Source organism: Typopeltis vanoorti, chromosome 6 (genome assembly GCF_054136105.1).
Source record: "Typopeltis vanoorti isolate ZY-2024b chromosome 6, IOZ_Tvanoo_1.0, whole genome shotgun sequence".
NCBI lineage: Eukaryota > Metazoa > Arthropoda > Arachnida > Uropygi > Thelyphonidae > Typopeltis > Typopeltis vanoorti.
In genome coordinates, this window is record NC_143554.1 from 135,747,411 (window position 1) to 135,765,982 (window position 18,572).

Here is an 18,572-nt window from a genome sequence, read left to right on the forward strand (position 1 = left end):
TCGTTCCCTCAGCTTGGCCAGAACCACAAGGTGATAATATTGGTTAACTGTCTGACCCTCTGGTACCCATTCAACCATTACCATACCACTGATTAAAAAAAAAAAAAAAAAAAAAAAAAAAAACGATCAGCATTGCCTTCAGTTTTGACTTGCTCATTCTTGCTTTTTTCATTCTCAGTGACATGAGAGTTTTCCAATGCATCGATTGTCTCTTTGTTTCTGAGTTGTACTGGAAAATCCACATCTCATCACATGTGATGATCTTCTCCTGCAAGTTTGGCTCTGCTGTCAGCAGTTCCATGATGTCAGTAAAGGAGAAAACAGCAGCGCTACTGAAGCAGATAACACCTGATGACTTGCAGCACTGCTTCCCACAATGGAAAATTTGTATGCAACAGTGTATAGATAGAGGAGGGGAGTATGTTGAAAGGAATAACAATTAAGTTGTACAATTGTAATAATAATCCACATTTTTGCAACCAGTCTCGTTATTTAATAGCCACACCTCATATATACAAAGAAACAAACTACACTACAATCTACATGGTATACTAAAGTTACACTGATTTGGTCAACCATTAAACTACTGGCCTGACCTCTAATGACTTACTACATCAACGATAGAGTCCTGTTATTATTATAATTTATTTGGTTACAAAAAATAAATTAAGTTAGAGAGCAACATGTTCTCACATAATTACTCATTTAAGTACACATAAATTAGAACAAAACAGTATGGATGGTGGCCAATAAGAGCCTGAAATTATTGCTTAGAGTCCTAAAGTCAGGATTTGCTGAAAAATTTGAAGAACAAAGTGGGCTGAATTTGTGCCATCCAAATGTGTACGTTTCCAATCAAGTTGGTGTAGGGTATTAACAGCATGATTTGAGAGGCCTGCTTCACCAATATTGTTAAATTTAATGTGTCTTTTATGTTCTTTTTTTACTTAACTTACCTTATATTACAATTCCTATAAAAAGAACACAAACAACACATTAAATTTAACAATATTGGTGAAGCAAGCCTCTCAAATCAATCTCTTAACATCCTACACCAAATCGAATGAAAAAGTACATGTTCTTTACATCACAGAAATACCTGGTATGAATGCAAATTTAAAGAAGCCTGTGACATTCTGATCAACCATCAATAATGGTGGCAATAAAAATTCCAAGAATTTGGATGGCACACACATTCAGTCTACTTAGTTCTTCAAATTTTCTAGCAAACCCTGAACTTTAGGACTCTAAGGAATAATTTCAGCTCTTATTGGCCACCATCCATACTGTTTTGTTCTAATTTATATGTGTACTTATATGAGAGCACGTTGCTCTCTAGCTTAATTTATTTTTTGTAACTAAATAGATAATAATAATAACAGGACTCTAGCACTGATGTAGTAAGGTTGCTTTTTTTTCACAAGAGGTCAGGCCAGTAGTTTTAATGGCTGACCAAATCAACATAACTTTAGCATACCATGAAGATTGTAGCGCAGCTTGTTTCTTTGTATATATATGTGTATACTCCAGGTGATGACCTTAATGTGAAGGTCAAAACGTCAAGTGATTATTTGGTTTATAATAAACTGGAGTTTTACTTAAAACAATAGTTGTTTCCATAATTTTTATAATGAATTCTCATCACTGTGTAACCATGAAGGAAAGGAACACTTTTTCATTTGTCATGTAGGACAAATTCTTATCCATGGGCAAAGAGCATCCTGATATTGTATCAGGATGCTCTTTGCCACTGTTTTGTCAAGTTTTACCACAGTTTGCCTAACACTTGCTCCAGCACACACACACACCCATGCGTCTCAATTCTGTTAACAGTTCATGGTTTCCTTGAATGCCTCTTGCATTGTGGCAGAACATCACTCAACCTCTCAATTAAGGCAATGATGTCACTATTGTTTGGGGCACACATGAAAACAATAAACAAACTGCTCACAAACATGTTGTGGGCTTGGACCATTTGCTTTACCAACTCCATATGAATGAAAATAACACTCAACAATAAATGTCTTCCAGTGTCAATATCATTACTACAGCTAAATGTAATGGCATAGACTCTACATGTGTTCATTAACGTGCACACATTTGAATGGTATATCTCATAATGCATGTACTGAAGGGGGTGTTGAAGTTCACTACTGTTTTTTATGCCATTGTTTAGGAGGTATTGCTTGATAATTTTTAAATTGTGCTTCATGCTTATTCAAGCAAATCTTTAAAGTCCTTTTTTTTTTTTTTGTTAATGACACTTAGTTTTTACGTTGGGTGGTGGTAAGAGTTTATGTGTATATATTTGCCAGTATGTGTAGGCTTATGGTAAACAACGAAGGAAAGACTGCCAGAGAGCAATCTATCTGGTCTATCTGGTAATGACAAGTATATCTAGAAATGGAAGTACATTCTGACTTTCAATTTCAGTTGTGAATTGTATGCATTTGTGTTGCTTGTTTAGGTGGCTGAGGAAAGTGTCTAACGTCTGACAGCTATGGAGCCACATAACAAAAACGTCATCAATAAATTTTTAGGTTTTAAAGCAAATCTAGAGCATGTTAATCAAAATTTTACATTTATAAGTTATCGTTTGGGGTGGGGGAGATGACGGCAAACCCATGGCTGTGCCTTCTTTTTTGCAGGTAAAAAGTATTTTGCCACACAAAATAACAAGAATGCAAGACTGCAGTACATGAGAAGTTTCCCTCTTCACAATGAGAAGGTCACCGTATGATGTGCAGTTTTCGGCCATGGCATAATTGGGCCCTACTTCAATGAAGAGGGTGGTGTAACTGACCTTGAATAGCAAACATTACACTGAGAATGAGTTGGTTCTATTCACCCAGGATTTGCATAGGATGTGTCATGCAAAAAACATTCCATTTTGTGCACAGGTATTCCAACAGGATGGAGCAACCTGTCACACATCACATGGTTTGAGCCTATTTTTCAAACACTTCTTCAATAGGCTCATTTCGAGGTTCACAGAATTTCTGTACCCTTCATGTTCTCCTGATCTAACATCACTTGATACCTTCATTTGGGGTATGGTGAAAGAATGGATATTCCACCATAACCTGCCTTCAAACCTTGATGAACTAAGGGATAAAATTACCCGACATGTCCAGCAGTCCCAACCCATGTTCTCAAAGATGACAGAGAACATTTGCATGTGCTACGAAACCTGTCTTGAAAGACAAGGTGCCCATTTTGAGCACGTAATCAACCATCGTTAATGCTTTGTTCAACCAAGATTCCACCGATAGTTGTGGATGTACATATCATTATGTGTAAACATATATTTGTTTATTAATAAACCTATTTACTCCATAACATATCATTATAGTTATTCAGTACTGTTTTTTTTTTTTGGACCATACTGTACTATCAACAAAATTCTTCACAAGACTGCACCTAATAATAAAAATAAACTAGACTACAAGACTGGATTACTAGATTATAAAACTCTACCCATTCCATACATTAAAAGAGAGATCAGATAAAATAAAGAGAACACTACAGAAACACAACCTAAATGCCACCTTTAAACCTGCTGCCAAATTAAAGAACTTATTCAACTCCTCCATAGTTCCATTTTCTAGGCCAGTGCACCAGTAATTTGCCTTATACAGGTGAAGCTGGATGCACTATTCCTATGAAAAAAAGGAAGATAAACAACACATTAAATTTAATAACTATGATAAATCTGGCTTTTCTGATCATGCCCTTACACAAAACTGACTGGAAAGTCAGTTTTGTGTAGAGTTTTCATTACATCACATCAAAATGTAGTATGAAAGCAAATTTAAAGAGGCTTGTGAAATTCTTATCAACTACCCTAATCTTAACAATAATGACAGTTTAAAAATCCCAAGAATATGGATGGGCCATATTCTACCCAGATAACCTTTTGTTCTAAGACTTTATAATTAGGACTATTAAGTTTTAACACTTTATCAAGCATTAACACTTATGTTAAATTATTGATTAGGCCAATCACTACTGGTGTATTAAAAGTATTCATTTGGTCTCTAACAATATTATAAATAAGATATAGCCCCCCCCCCCCCCAGAGGTCAGCCAGTAGAATAACATTTGATCAACTGCTATTCTAATGGCCAAATTGTAACTTTGGCATATTGTTTGAAATGTAATATAGCTTGTCTCAGTGTATATGTTTGTATGTGTGTATTCTCCAAATGATGATCTTAATATAAAGGCCAAAACATTGGAAAATTAAATAATTATGCTTAACATGGTTGTAATCTCCATAATTTTATTGAAATGAATGCTGATAATCAGGTAACATTAAAGGAAAGGAGTCATAATAATATACTGGCTTCACAGCTTTAGGTGCTTCAGCTTTAATTCAAATTCAAAACAACCAACATACAATACGGTATTATCTTAATATTTTAAAGATATTTTAATAGAAAGTGCTTAAAAATATATTTAATATTACAATGCTACAGAAGTTGTAAAGGAAATCTTTACCTAATTCTAGAGGTGGAATAGTCAGAAACAAGGAGCAAAAGGTTGCAGGGAGTTGTGCTCCTAGTTAAATAACTGGAAGACTACTTAAATCAAGAAAACTTTAAATTTTATGAATACCTGGAATTATTATTGATGCTTCAATTTCTACATTATCTTGCTTCCATGGACCCTTTGCAAATTCCTTATCTTTCAAAGAAATTTCGTAGGTCTTAACATGCCTTGCTTGGGTTTCTTGATAAATAAGAGCAATTGTAGGTGTCTGACAGCCATGCAAAAATTCTATATCTTGCACTGTAAGTTCTTCTATCCTAATTATGAAATTGAAAAAAAAAAAAAAATATATATATATATATAAATAAAAAGAATATATATATATATATATATATATATATATATATATTCTTTTAGCTTAATAAACACATTATACTTCTGGATATTTTAAAAGTAAGCTATTTTAATTAAATGAGATAAACAACAACTAATCATCACCTAATATTAAAAGCTTTAAGTTCTCTATTCTCCCTTTCCAAAGGAATAATTTTGAAGAGCCCATCATATAGCCTAAGACCAATAGCACGACATTCAGGATCAATAATTCCAATATTACCAGTCTCAGCAGGTCTAGCAATTGGATCCTATAAAAATATAACCAGGTAAGGGTTTCATTAGACACTAAGCATCATACTGGATTCTCAAATTTATACATTATTATACAGCACATTATTATTATTATTATTATTTGACACCTCCAGGGAGTCCAAAGACTCATCGAGGGAGAGTGTGCCAACAGCATCGAATGATTGGGCCCCTTCCAACTACTAACTGCGCTCAAACTTGCTTAACTTTTTGTGTGAGCCATTAGTAGCAGAGGCTCTACCAATTGACCAACTTGCACAAAAACAGAAACTAGCATATATATTATTTCAGATATTGTTGAAAGTGGTGTGGTGCCCATTATGTTTTTCATATAAGTATACACGATGAACACAAAGAACCATACTGCAGAAAATCTGTAACGTTTGTCAATATGGCATTTACTGCATAATCAATCTGAAGCTGTTGCAGATATTTTAGTACATGAGAGTGATTTGAATACTGCATTCTTTAATTATTCTACATAAAAAGAAGGCTAGTGATGCAAGATTGGATTTCTTGGTGGCATTATTCTATCAAAATCGGTTATCGATGAAACATGGGTTTCAATAGGCCAAATGGAAAAGTAAGCAGCATGGGTAGAAGCACAGTTGTTGAAATCATTTTTGATTTGGGATTTTTCTGAAGACAAAATTTCTACAAAACTATGAATGATCACAGATTGATATTTACTTGGATTATTCCATTAAAGAAATCAATAAAAAGTCTCTTTAAATGATACTTAATATTCCAACTGCCTAGGGGTCTCTACACCTCTAGAGGATTTTCCCTTGACCTATTTGATAATTTTGGAAACTAATGTGCCCATCTATATGGAATCATGCTTTGGCTGTCTGGAACATGTCAATCAGTCCCTCTGCACTGGTTCTGTGTTCCAAAAACCACTGGCAAAGTCAAATACTTCTGACAAACCTGCAGCCAGCAAGTCATCTTGCATTAATTATAGGGATATGCATGCCCCTTTTTCTTGACAGCATTTATTGGATTTACCTATTTACACTTTACAAATAAACCAGAGACACATGAGGTAAGTTTCCATTCATTTCTTTAGGCTGCTTAAAACTGTAATATTATTATTATCATGAAAATATCCATGGAATCTGAAGACTTATTGATGGGATACCCAAACCATCCACATCCGTATGTTGAGGCTTAAGTGCTGGAAGGACATCATGTTGGAGGTTTAATGGAATATTTACAGCACTAGGAAAGGATTAAAAACTAATTTTAATGGCCTTGCAGACCATGTTTTGGATACAACCCACAGGATCTCCTCGAAAAACCACCATGCTCCACATTAGTAAATTCAAAAAAGAAAGAATGTTTTTAGAATCTGTGGTGGCACTCAGAAATCAACCGAATTTAAATAAACATGGTTACATCAAACTTGGCAAAATTTGGAAAACATTAATAATTCCACTTTACATCCTAGGCCACCTACAAATGCCCATAGAGGATGCACTACCCATGTGTTTGACTTAGAACTGTGTTGGATTTGAGTGTGTGTTGTTACAAGAGTTATTTGTAATCCCTGAAGATGTCTTAGTGACTCAGACGAAATATTGAAAGCATTAAAATTAGTTTTTAATCCTTTCCTAGTGCTGTAAATATTTCATTAAGGATAGGGTGTACCATGGAATTGAAAAAAAATTAAAATTAATTAAATTTTATTTTAATTATTATAATTATTAAATAATAAATAAAAATAAATATTAAATAATAATTATTAATTATATAAAAATTAATTAATTAAAAAATTAATTTTTATTAAAAATTATGCATTTTTGTGTCTTTATGAACAAATAATTTTTTTAGTTCAAATTTGCTACAGATATTCTATTATGTCTATTAAACAATATAAATTAAAATTATTGAGCAAATATCAATTCCTTTAAAGTTATGAAATTTAATTTGTCCATATAATGATTATTACATAAATCTTGCATGTTTGAAAAATAAACTTAAAAAATAAAAATGAAAATACATATCAATGGTTATTATTATTATTATTATTATTACATGACACCTGCTCTACAGCTCTCTGTCTCCACCATTCAATCCACCAACTAGAACTAACCGAAACTACACTAACATCATCTACCAGCCACCACCAGTAGTATTTCCACAGACAATCACAAACATTTATGCCCACAGCAGGATTCAAACCAGCAGTCTTTTGGCTGAAGAGCGAATAAGCTAACCACTTGGCCAACCAAGTGGTTAGCTTATTGTGTACATCTAGAATACTGCAAAGCAGAAAGCAAATGGAGAAACTACTGCTCTATCTTATCAACAAAACAACCACCATGGCAAGCAAACTCTTGCAATTGTCTACGAGTTCCAAGCTTCCCTTAAATGAGACAGTGATGTGAAGAAATTTCAGTTCAATATATTCTGGATATATTAAGCTGTGTTAGAAAAAAAATAGTAATATTCTAGGACTAATAGTTTTTAAGATATCTTGCCAAAACCAACTGCAATGTGTTAAAATTTAAAAACCAGAGAAAAATCAATTTAAAGTTTATAACTATAACTCGAAATGTAGGAAGTTTTAAGCTATCTCAAAATGTAGGAATTTGAGTACGAAAATTACGGAATATATTCTATAGGGATGCTTAAGGGTCAAAGCAGTATAACTGAGAGGAGATCTACACATAGCCTCCACATAGGTTTCTGACCTAATGTCCAATCCTCACCTTCTCATAGTGTACCCTGCTGGGTATCTACTTGGATACTGAATGAACGAGGATGGGTTGACAATTTGGGATTTAGCCAAACAAATTGTATTCTTATTGGTTAAATCAAAATAAAAAATGATGGTACAAATTGACAAAATTTCATGCCAGCTGGGGCATCGCCCGGTTAAACAAGGCCCCCCTTGTTTTCATCAGGGAACCAGGGCAAACAGCGAAAAGTCAGCTACTGGAACAAATCTGAAAACACACCCCAACTCAACATCACCAGAGTTAAAGATCGGTACTATCAACATAAGAAGCCTGAATGGCAAAGAAATGGAGCTAGCTGAGGAATTGGATAAGTACCAGATCGACATAATAGGGGTGACTGAAACAAAAAAAGACAAAAACTTGTGAGATCTTTCTCAGCAATAAATACAAAATGTTATATTTAGGCAATGACAATTAAGAAAAAGAAGAGCAGCCATAGTATTCAACACAAAATACAAGGTTAATCTTCTTGAATGGCAGTCAGTCTCAAGTAGAGTAATGTGGGCAAATATCAAAATGGGGAACTGGACAATGAGACTTATTTGTGCCTATGGTGGTCCCAAAGAAGGTTCTACTAAGGTAGAAGTGGAGGAATTGTTGAGGCTTTAGAAAAAGCAACTGACACAATGAAAAAGGAAAAGTTGGTCCTTGTTTTGGATCTAAACAGCAGAGTAGGAAATGATTGTGAGACATACAAAAATATTTTGGGAAAATTTGGAGAAAAGAGCAAAGCTAATAATAATGGTAAATACCTGTTGGATTTCTGCTCAGGACATGGACTGGTTATTACTAACACCATGTTCCAACATAAAAATGTGCACAAATTAACATGGAGAGAAAAGGCAAGGAATAAGAAAAGTCTCATTGACTATGTTATTGTTGATAGTGATGTTTTCTGACTGGTGCAGGACACCAGAGTATACAGAGGATTTGAAATTGGAAGTGATCACTATTTAGTCTTGAGGAGGATAAAACTGAATTCATATTGAAAAAAATAACATATAAGAAAGTTTTGAAGCGAATAAAAGTTGAGCAGCTCTCAGATGTGAACTGTAGACTAAAATACACAAAGATTATTGAATCAAAAATGAAAGAGTTTGAGAACAGGAATCAAACGTTAGATTCAGAGGTAAACTCTAAAGAAAACATTGATTGATTCTGCCAGAGAGGCATGTGGTTAGGTTGTCTGTAAGGATAAAAAAATCAGAACTCCCTGGTGGACACAGGAAGTTAAAGAGGCAGTGAAGGAAAAGAAGAAAGCATATTAAAAGTTCCTGTCAAATAAGTCAACTTGTGCTCTTAGAGAATACAGAGACAAATGCAAGAATGCTAAACACTGTGTAAAACTAGCTAAACAAAAGTCATGGGAGGACTTTGGCAAGAATATAGAAAATAAATATCAAGAAGGTGGCAAAATATTCTTGAGGTTGTTGAAGAAGCTTAGGAATGGAGGAAAGAGTGCTGTAAAAGGAGTTAGAGATGATAAAGGTGACATGAAAACGGGAGAAAAAGATATCTTTGAAGTATGGAGTAATTACTTTGAAAAACTGCTAAATGAAACAAGCAGTGATGACAGCACAGTGGTAAAAAACACTGACCAGGCATGCAATAGGAATACATATCCATACTTGAAGTAGAAAAAGCCATCAAAAGCTTGGAATGTGGAAAGGAAGCAGGAGTAGATGATATTCGACCAGAAATGCTGAAGTATGGTGGTATAAGAGTCTTACAGCGGCTGCACTGCATAGTTCAGAAAGCCTGGACAGAGGGACGAATTCCTGATGATTGGAGTAGAGCTCTCATAGCACCAATATATAAAAAGGGAAATAAAACTCAATGTGAGAATTACAGAGGTATTTCCCTACTGAGTGTTCCTGGCAAGATCTATACAAGTATACTTGAAAAACGGTTGAGAAGAATTGTGGAAGAAAAGTTTTTTGAAGAACAAGTTGGATTCAGGCCAAATAGAGGCTGTCAGGATCAGATCTTCACTTTACGACAAATAGTCGAGAAAGCATGGGAATATAACAAAGATCTGTATTTAAGTTTTGCCGATTTGGAAAAGGCATATGAGAAGGTGCCAAGAGAGAAGCTATTCAATAAGCTACTGTTATATGGTGTCAATGGAGCATCTTTATTTGAGTTGTAAGTGAGCAGTTAGAATTGAAGGAAGTACAGGAAGATGGTTTAATGTTAAATCTTGTGTGAGACAAGGATGTACATTTTCCCATCTGTTATTCATTATCTATATGAATCACATTATGAAGGAAAGTGGTATTAAACATCATATCAAAATTGGAGATGTTAATGTCAGCTCTTTGCTTTATGCGATGACGTTATACTTCTAAATAAATCCGCTACAAGTCTGCAAGATTCTCTGACTAAATTGAATAACAGTTGTAATAGGTATGGTATGAAAGTCAGCAGTAAAAAGAGAAAGACAATGAAAACAGGCAGAATCACTGAAAATGTCAACTGTGTTGTGAATGAAGAAACCTGTGGAACAAGTAAAACATTTCAGCTACTTAGGGACGATTTTTACTGAAGGTGGTTAATTAAATATAGAAATAGACAACAGAATCAGCAAAGCTGGTATGGTGGGAAGTCGACTGAATAAATTCATATGGAATAAGAGAGAAATTAGTCAGACACTAAATTAGCTGTATACAAGACAGTGTTCAAACCAGTTTTAACTTATGGATCTGAGAGCTGGGTCAGAAGTAAAACACTTGACCAAATACTAAAGACCGAAGATATGAGAGTCCTGAGAAAGATTATATAGGCATGAACAGATGGCATCGATGGCAATATCATATTAAAAACGAGGATATTAGGAAAGAACTTGACATTGTCAGCATCCAAGAATGCGTTAGCAGAGCTAATCTCAGGTGGTATGGTCACTTAAACAGAATGGGTGAAGAAAGATTAGCAAAACAAGTGTTCTCTGCCAGGTTGGCAGCAAAACGACCCAGAGGAAGACTAAGATATAGGTGGATTGATATGGTACAAAGTGCCTTAGACGATATAAATATAAGATCTGATAATGTTGGAGTCTTGACAAGTAACAGACTGATTCATATTAATTAAATTAGGGAAACAAAACACACGTGTTAAAATGATTATTTTACTGATTACAAATAAAATAATAACTTTACGTTTCGACCCCTGTATTGAGGTCATCTTCAGAAGGATACATTCAGAAGTATAAGAACAAGCTACATGCTGTTGCACACTACACAAGTAAATTACATCTACGTTGTTAACTAATCTTTTTTTTCTTAGCCTGCCGTCTAGTGGGAAAAAAAGATAAAATAAAAATAAATAAATAAATAATAATAAAAAAAAAACTACAATAAACTCTGCTAAAGTGCTCATGTACTAGGCTTCTTCTGGAATTATACAGTTATATTACGATTATCTTCTGGATTTGTCCAGGTTGCTATTGAATGTTCAAGGAAAAAAAAACAAAAAAAAAACACCACACTGGGTCTTGTATTGAGATTTTTCTTTGTGGTTGCTATGAAGGTTGTAGATGGGTCCTCCACATTCTTGGAATTGTTAGACCATCATTTTTATTCAGATTCGGATCATGTTTGAGCATTTCACATGCTTCCTTGAATTTACGCTCAAACCAGGTTTTGGTGCGGTGTAGGGACTTGGTACCTTTCCAGTCAATTCTGTGGTATGTTTGGAATGCATGGTTAGAAAGGCCGGTTTTTCCAAAATGGAGCTATTTTATGAGACGTTTATGTTCATCCTTTCTGATTGGGATGGTTCGTCCTGTTTCCCCTATGTACGGTATGTTACAAGTGCAATCTATTTTGTAAACCCCTGGGTGGGCTAAGTGTGGCAGGGGATCCTTGGAAGAATTGAGTAGGTGCCTTAATTTTGTCGGGGGTTTGAAGGTGGTTTTGATGTTGTATTTGTGTAGTGTTCTGTCTATTTTTTCTGAAATGCCTCTAACATATGGTATAGCAATAGCATTCTTGAAATCTTTTTTGTTATTAGTGGTATCTTTGTGGAGGATCTTGTGAATGGTTTTTATACTGTATCCATTTTTTATAAAAGGTATGTTTGATGGTCTCATATTCATGGTTAAGAGCTTGTTCAGTTGAACAAATGGTTTGAGCTCTGTGTTTAAGGGTGCTTATCACCCCTAGTTTTTGTGTTGGGTGGTGATAGGAAGTTTTGTGTATGTATTGGCCTGTGTGTGTAGGTTTGCAGTAAACTGAGAAGGAGAGACAGCCTGAAGGAAGATGTGTGACAAGTGTGTCTAGGAACGGAAGAGAGTTGTTTTTTTTTTCATTTCAATGGTGAATTGGATGTGTTCGTGTTGTTTGTTCAGGTGGCTAAGGAATGTATCTAGTGCTTGGCGGCTGTGGGGCCAAATGCCGAAAATATTGTTGACGTATCTGAGCCAAATTTTGGGCTTTAGGCACGCCGATTCTAGAGCTCATTGCTCAAAATCTTCCATATAAAAGTTCGCTATTGGGGGGGGGGAGAGTGGAGAGCCCTTGGCGGTACCTTCTTTTTGAAGGTAAAAATTGTTTTGCCACACGAAATATCCGGAGCAGAGTACGTGGGCAAAGAGGGCCGTGATGTCGTGTGGAAATACGTTCTGTAAGAGTAGGATAGTATCATTGATTGGGACATTGGTGAAAAGGGACGTTATGTCAAAGCTGACTAATAGATCTTGGTCGTTGAGTGTAATATTTTTAATTTTGTTTATGAATTGTTGTGTATTTTTTATGTAGGAAGGGGAATGACCAACCAATTCCATGAGTGTGGCAGCTAATTTTTTGGCTAAGTAGTAATTCGGACTGTCAATTCCTTCCACAATAGGACGTAATGGCGTGTTTGTTTTGTGTACTTTTGGTAGGCCATAAATTCTGGGTGCACGGGCATACTGCGGTATTAATTTTTTGATTGTTTCTTCCGGACACGTGTTGACTGATTTAAGTAGTTCGGTAGTTTTCTTTTTGTTACGTTGCGTGGGGTTGTAATTTACCATTTGGTAGGTGTTGTGGTCCGATACCAAATGGTTCATTTTTTCAATGTAGGTTGTCCGATTTAAAACAACAGTGGCATTCCCTTTATCGGCTTTAGTGATAATAATGTCACGGTTATTTTTAAGGGATTTGAGGGCCAGTTTATCCGCTTTGTTTAGGTTGCTGCTTAATTTTTTGGTTGAATTTAGTAAACAGGCAGTTTCCATCCGTATTTTGTCAGCTACATTGGCGGGGAGGGATCTTAAACCTCTTTCGATATAATATATTATATCTAGTTTATTTACTGACCTAAAAGAAAAAGTAACAGACTGATTTCAAGGAAAATTGTAGATAGGAAGTTAGTGATGATGTAATTTTTTTCATGTAGTACTATCATATCATATCAATTCCTGCCATGTATCCTTGAGGGTACATGGCAGGAATTTGATGATGATGATGTATATAAACTTTATAAAAACAACAAAAAAAAAATTTTCTTATTTTTACCTCAAAACTATGATTTTTTGGGGTTACACTAACCTTAAACCTCCAACATGACCATCCACACAATATCTATCATAAATCTCCTTGAACCCATAGACAAAACACTTGCGACTGACTGGCAACCCATTCCAATCATTCACCGCTCTCCAAGTGAAAAATCTGGTCCTCATACCCTTATTAACTACATTCTTACCCAAACTTCCAAGGATGACCTCTTATTCTGCCCCCCCCCCCCCCTCTAGCTGAATCCTAAAAACATCTCCCAAAATTTGGGAAACATTAATTATCAGAGATCCCAATTTACATCCTAGGCCACCTACAAGCAAAAAAATCTTCCCTACAATCCTATCCCCCTCTTTTTTTTTTCTCCCCATCAACCAACTTTTCAAATCCTCCGTCAGTTCTCACAGGTAGCATTCCACAGGCCATTTACCATCTTGGTCACTCATCTCTGGATTCTCTCCACTACTTCCACAAGATATCCAGGCGACCATACCTGAAGACAATAATCTAGATGTGGACATATCAAGGACTAATAAACAGGAATAATAACTTCGTTATTTCTGTTTGTTAGTGTGTTCTTCAATAACCAAGTAATCCTAAGAACTACCTTATCAACCTTAGTCACATGCCCTTTTAACTTTAGCTCTCTATCACCACCAACTCCAAATCCCTAGCTTCGTCAATTTCCTGCAGTACAGTTCAATTAATGTGGTGCACAGCTTGCAATCTATTATCCTAAAATACATAACTTTACATTTTTCCATGTTTAACTAACAATCTATTTAAATTATCCTTCAAGTTCTACATCAGCTTGATTAATTATTATCCTACTCAAAATTGCATCATCAGCAAACAACTGAAAATTTCCCTTCAAATTATTTCCTATACCATTTTATGTACAAAAAGTAAACAGTAGTGGTCTAAGCACAGAGAATTGTGGCACGCAACTAGACACCTGTTTTCTCTTGGATTCTGCTCCTTCATATATCACTTTTTGGTATCTGTCCAACAGCTACCTTCATATCTATATCACCAGTTTGTGCTAATTTGAGTAAGAAAGTTCCATGTTGTATTCTGTCAAATGCCTTTGAAAAATCTAGCAGTATCATCGTGTAGCCATTTTAATTCATCAAGTGTGAAAAATTTTTACAAATCACTTTAAATGAACAAAATAATTCACTGGATCCTTCACAAAGCCATGCTAATTCTCAGAGTATTATATTCTTATCAACCCATTTGTCACATAGAGCATATCATTTTAAACAACATTTGAAACAAAGTGTAATGTTACCTGTACTAAATTAAAAATACCAAGAAATTATATTCTTCTTTAATCCTTTATCCAAGTGTAAGCAAATGAAGTTTGCGAATGAACTATTTTCATGACTACTTGTATATTGCCTTAGTCCATAAAGTAAAACAGGTGTTTTAGGTTTCGGGTGTGTATAATGCTATGCATTATGGGAAAAGTCACTACCTTTGACTTTTATTGAGGTCTCGTATCACGTTAATTTGATTTTTAATTTAATTTATAACCAAGTGAAAAATTTTTTCTAGAACTAGCTCTAATTAAGAGTATTTTAATAATAAGGTTTCACACCTTTCACTACTTGTGTATTGGAAACATATAACTTCTGCATTACTTCACATTTGGTATCTCTTCTAGGCCTGGCTCCCACTGATGATATTTAATAATGTTTGTCTTTGGGCTTGCTTGATTCCTGGGGAAGTATAGCAGTGCTGCTCATTGGTAGGTTTTTGTCTCTTACGGAGTGAAGCTGCTGTTAAGTTTCCTGTCCTGGAGTGATTCAGGTCAGCAATGATGAGTTTAGTAGTGACTCAGAATTTTTGGAGCAGTATCCCTACACTTTAACATTGCCTAAATAAAGGTTGAAACTAGTTTGTGTAGTGGCCTTCCTATAATGCATAGCATTATACACATGCAAAAGGATGTATGCTTTGCATTATGGGATACTAAAGCAATTAATGTGAAGTCATTAGCTTCTATATACAAGTAGCCTAGTCATGAAGATACTTCATGATAAAGGATTAAGCAAGATATAATTTCTTGACATTTTTAATTTAATTTACAACAAAGTGAAAAAACCTTCCTACAGTTGCCTATATTACTTTCTTCATCATTAGTTCAAATCATATCTATATACAATAAAATATAATTTTATTGTGTACATTAAATAAAATAGCTTTGAAATTTTCAATGATCCTAAAATTGCACTCCAGTGTAGTTTTTCCTCTTATTTCTTTTTGCGATGTAATAAACCAAATGAAACAGCAGTATTATATATATATATATATATATATATACACACCATATTTGCCGGTATATAAGATGCACTTTTTTCTTTGAAAATAGGTCTGAAAAACAGAGTGCATCTTATACGCCGATACTCAGTTTTTTTATTACTTTCATTTCTGGAAATTTTCTCTGTTCCGAGTTACACAATTTCTTTCTTGCTTCCTTGCAGTGTGTGAGAGCATTCCAATTATGTAGAGTTCAGTAGATGAGCATGCGCAGTCATCGACAATCACAGCTGTGTTCCTGTTCATTTAAACTTTCCAATTGTTGTCACGGTCGTTTTGAACGGTGATAAATTTCTGCCATTAAATTTTCTCTAAATTTCTTGGCAAATTATTGCTGAAAACGTCAGCATTGCTACAATGTTGCATACAAGCTATACAGAAATGTGATTGTGTATTAGGTATTTGTTGAAAGTAGACCTACTTATTACTTTATATTTCAAATACTGTAAATTCATTATAATATTCAGTGATAAAGTTTTTTCCTAAAAAATGTGTACAAAAAATGGGGTGCATCTTATACACTGGCAAATACGGTATATGTTTTAAGCATAAGTCTACCATTAGAACAATATAATAAGAATACTCTAGCCTCTTCCTAATATAAAAATCACATTAAAAACATACTTACTGCAACATTGCCATGGGCTTTAGTAATAATTTCTATATTTTCACCATCATGTATACATTCAAGAATTGCAGCATTATACTTATAAGTTAGAAAGAACAGAAAATCCTTCTTTTCACCCTGCAAAAATAATTAATATTTATATATGACAAGGAACATTTTTAAAATCCAAAGATTACAAAATCCCCAAGATTGAACTACTTTCTACTCTTAAATAACATTACATAACTTGAAGGTAAATTTTGTGTACACCATATAATTAACTTTTAGGCTATAGCAAAGGCAAACTAATTATTCCAATGAGAAGTCAATGCTAACATTACTGTTTATATACATATAAATTTTATCATCAATATATAAGTGGACAAGAGAGAGAGAGAGAGAGAAGTAAAAAAAGCATGTCATCATATGGTAAATTTGGCAAGTTTCTTCCATGCATTATTTATAAGAGAATAAATTTGTCAGTTTGTCCAAGGAATCTTCCAAGGTCATTTTCTCACATGGAACACTAAACACAAGCCAATGACTTGTACTTCATGACATCTGGAAATCATTAATTAGTATATGTAACATTCACACCCTCTCCTATCAATACTATCGATGCAGAAATACTGGACTGATGGTATTTCTTAATTTATACAACTAATGGCTGTCAGAAAACGTTTGAGGTTTTGTTATTTTTTTTTGGTTTGTGTTATATATCTTCCTGAAGATGATGTCAGCCATATAGACAGCAAAACATGTGGAGAAACATTGTTTTAATGAACAAAAAAAAAAAGTCAACACATCAAGCTGGTTAATTATTAAAGTTCATATCAATCGCCTTGGTACCATAATGCAAAGCATGTGCCCTTTTAGACATGTATATTGCTATGCCTTCTACTGGGTAGAGCAGAGGCTTTTGCAGATTTTGTCTGCAAAAGCTTTAACCTGAATGATTAATGATTAATCAATGATTAATCAATGATTAACCTCAATGATTAATCACTTTAACCTCAATGATTAATGGAGAGTAACGAGTTATAACATCCTTCAGGTTACTCATTGAGGTTAAAGTGATCTGAAGGATCATTTTGAAGAAACCTTTTACTTATTCAAAAAGCTTTTGAAGGGTCACTACCCAGTCTAGATAGTGAGCCTTCCCATAATGCATAGCATTATACACACCCAAAAGGATGTATGCTTTGCATTATTTGATACTAAGGCAATTAATGCGAAGCCATTAGCCTAGTTGTGAAGATAGCTCATGTGCAAACTTCATTTGCTTCTACTTGGTTAAAGGATTAAACAAGAATATAATTTAATGCAGCTTTAATTTAAAGGATTGGATACCAACTTATGGAAAGCTTTATGTGTGTATAATGCTATGCATTATACACACCCGAAAGAATGTATGCTTTGCATTATTTGATACTAAGACAATTAATGCAAAGTCATTAGCCTCTATATACAAGTAGCCTAGTTGTGAAGATAGCTCATGTGCAAACCTTCATTTGCTTGCAGTGGGTTAAAGGATTAAAAAATAATATAATTTAATGCAGCTTTAATTTAAAGGATTGGATACCAACCTATGGAAAGCTTTGCCAAGTAGAGATGGAAGAATGGAGATTTACGGCAAGTTGGTAGGCATTAAGGTGGCAGGCAGCCTTGCAATCAAATTAGGCTGAGGATGGCCAGTAACCAACCTCGCTGAATTTTTTTTTTCTTCCTTCAGTTTTAAGATACTTAAAGCAACAATTAAACTGTTGCCCTGAAAATTAATCCAGGCAGGTTAATGGATACTAGCAGGGAAATGAAAGGAAAAAAATTTTGCTACTTGGAAAGTGGGAAGTATTCCTCACAAATACAAAGATCTAGACAAAACTCTAAATAGATAGAAATATCAAATTGGCAGTATTAACAAGAAATCCAACAAGCAATATCACCAAAATAAATCATGAAAACTTTTTGGAGAAGATGGAATAAATACAGAACCTATTAAGTACATGGACATGCAGTTCATCAAACAATCATTAAATTTATTTAATAATATCTGCTAGCAAAGAAAAATAACAAATTTAGAATAAAGTCATTAACATTACAATATATAAAAAGTTACACTTATCATATATATATATATGATAAGTGTAACTGTGAAAATTATACAGGGGAGCAAATGTCTTAAAAGCAGGTTATAAGATCATCATCATCAAATTCCTGCAATGTACACTCAAGAAGGTGCACAGGATATTATGATAGTACTACATGAAG

At 34.3% G+C, this 18,572-nt stretch overlaps 1 protein-coding gene across 1 annotated transcript in view; it reads right to left on the reverse strand.

Moving 5' to 3' along the window:
* pic (DNA damage-binding protein pic) overlaps window positions 1-18,572 on the reverse strand; it is a 359,026-nt gene that overhangs the window by 287,610 nt on the left and 52,844 nt on the right. The window contains exons 3-5 of the mRNA XM_090394454.1: window positions 16,326-16,442; window positions 4,990-5,135; window positions 4,618-4,808 (exon numbers count right to left, since the gene is read on the reverse strand). Coding sequence (XP_090250580.1) covers window positions 4,618-4,808; window positions 4,990-5,135; window positions 16,326-16,442 — 454 coding nt within the window. The remainder of the gene's footprint in view (window positions 1-4,617; window positions 4,809-4,989; window positions 5,136-16,325; window positions 16,443-18,572) is intronic.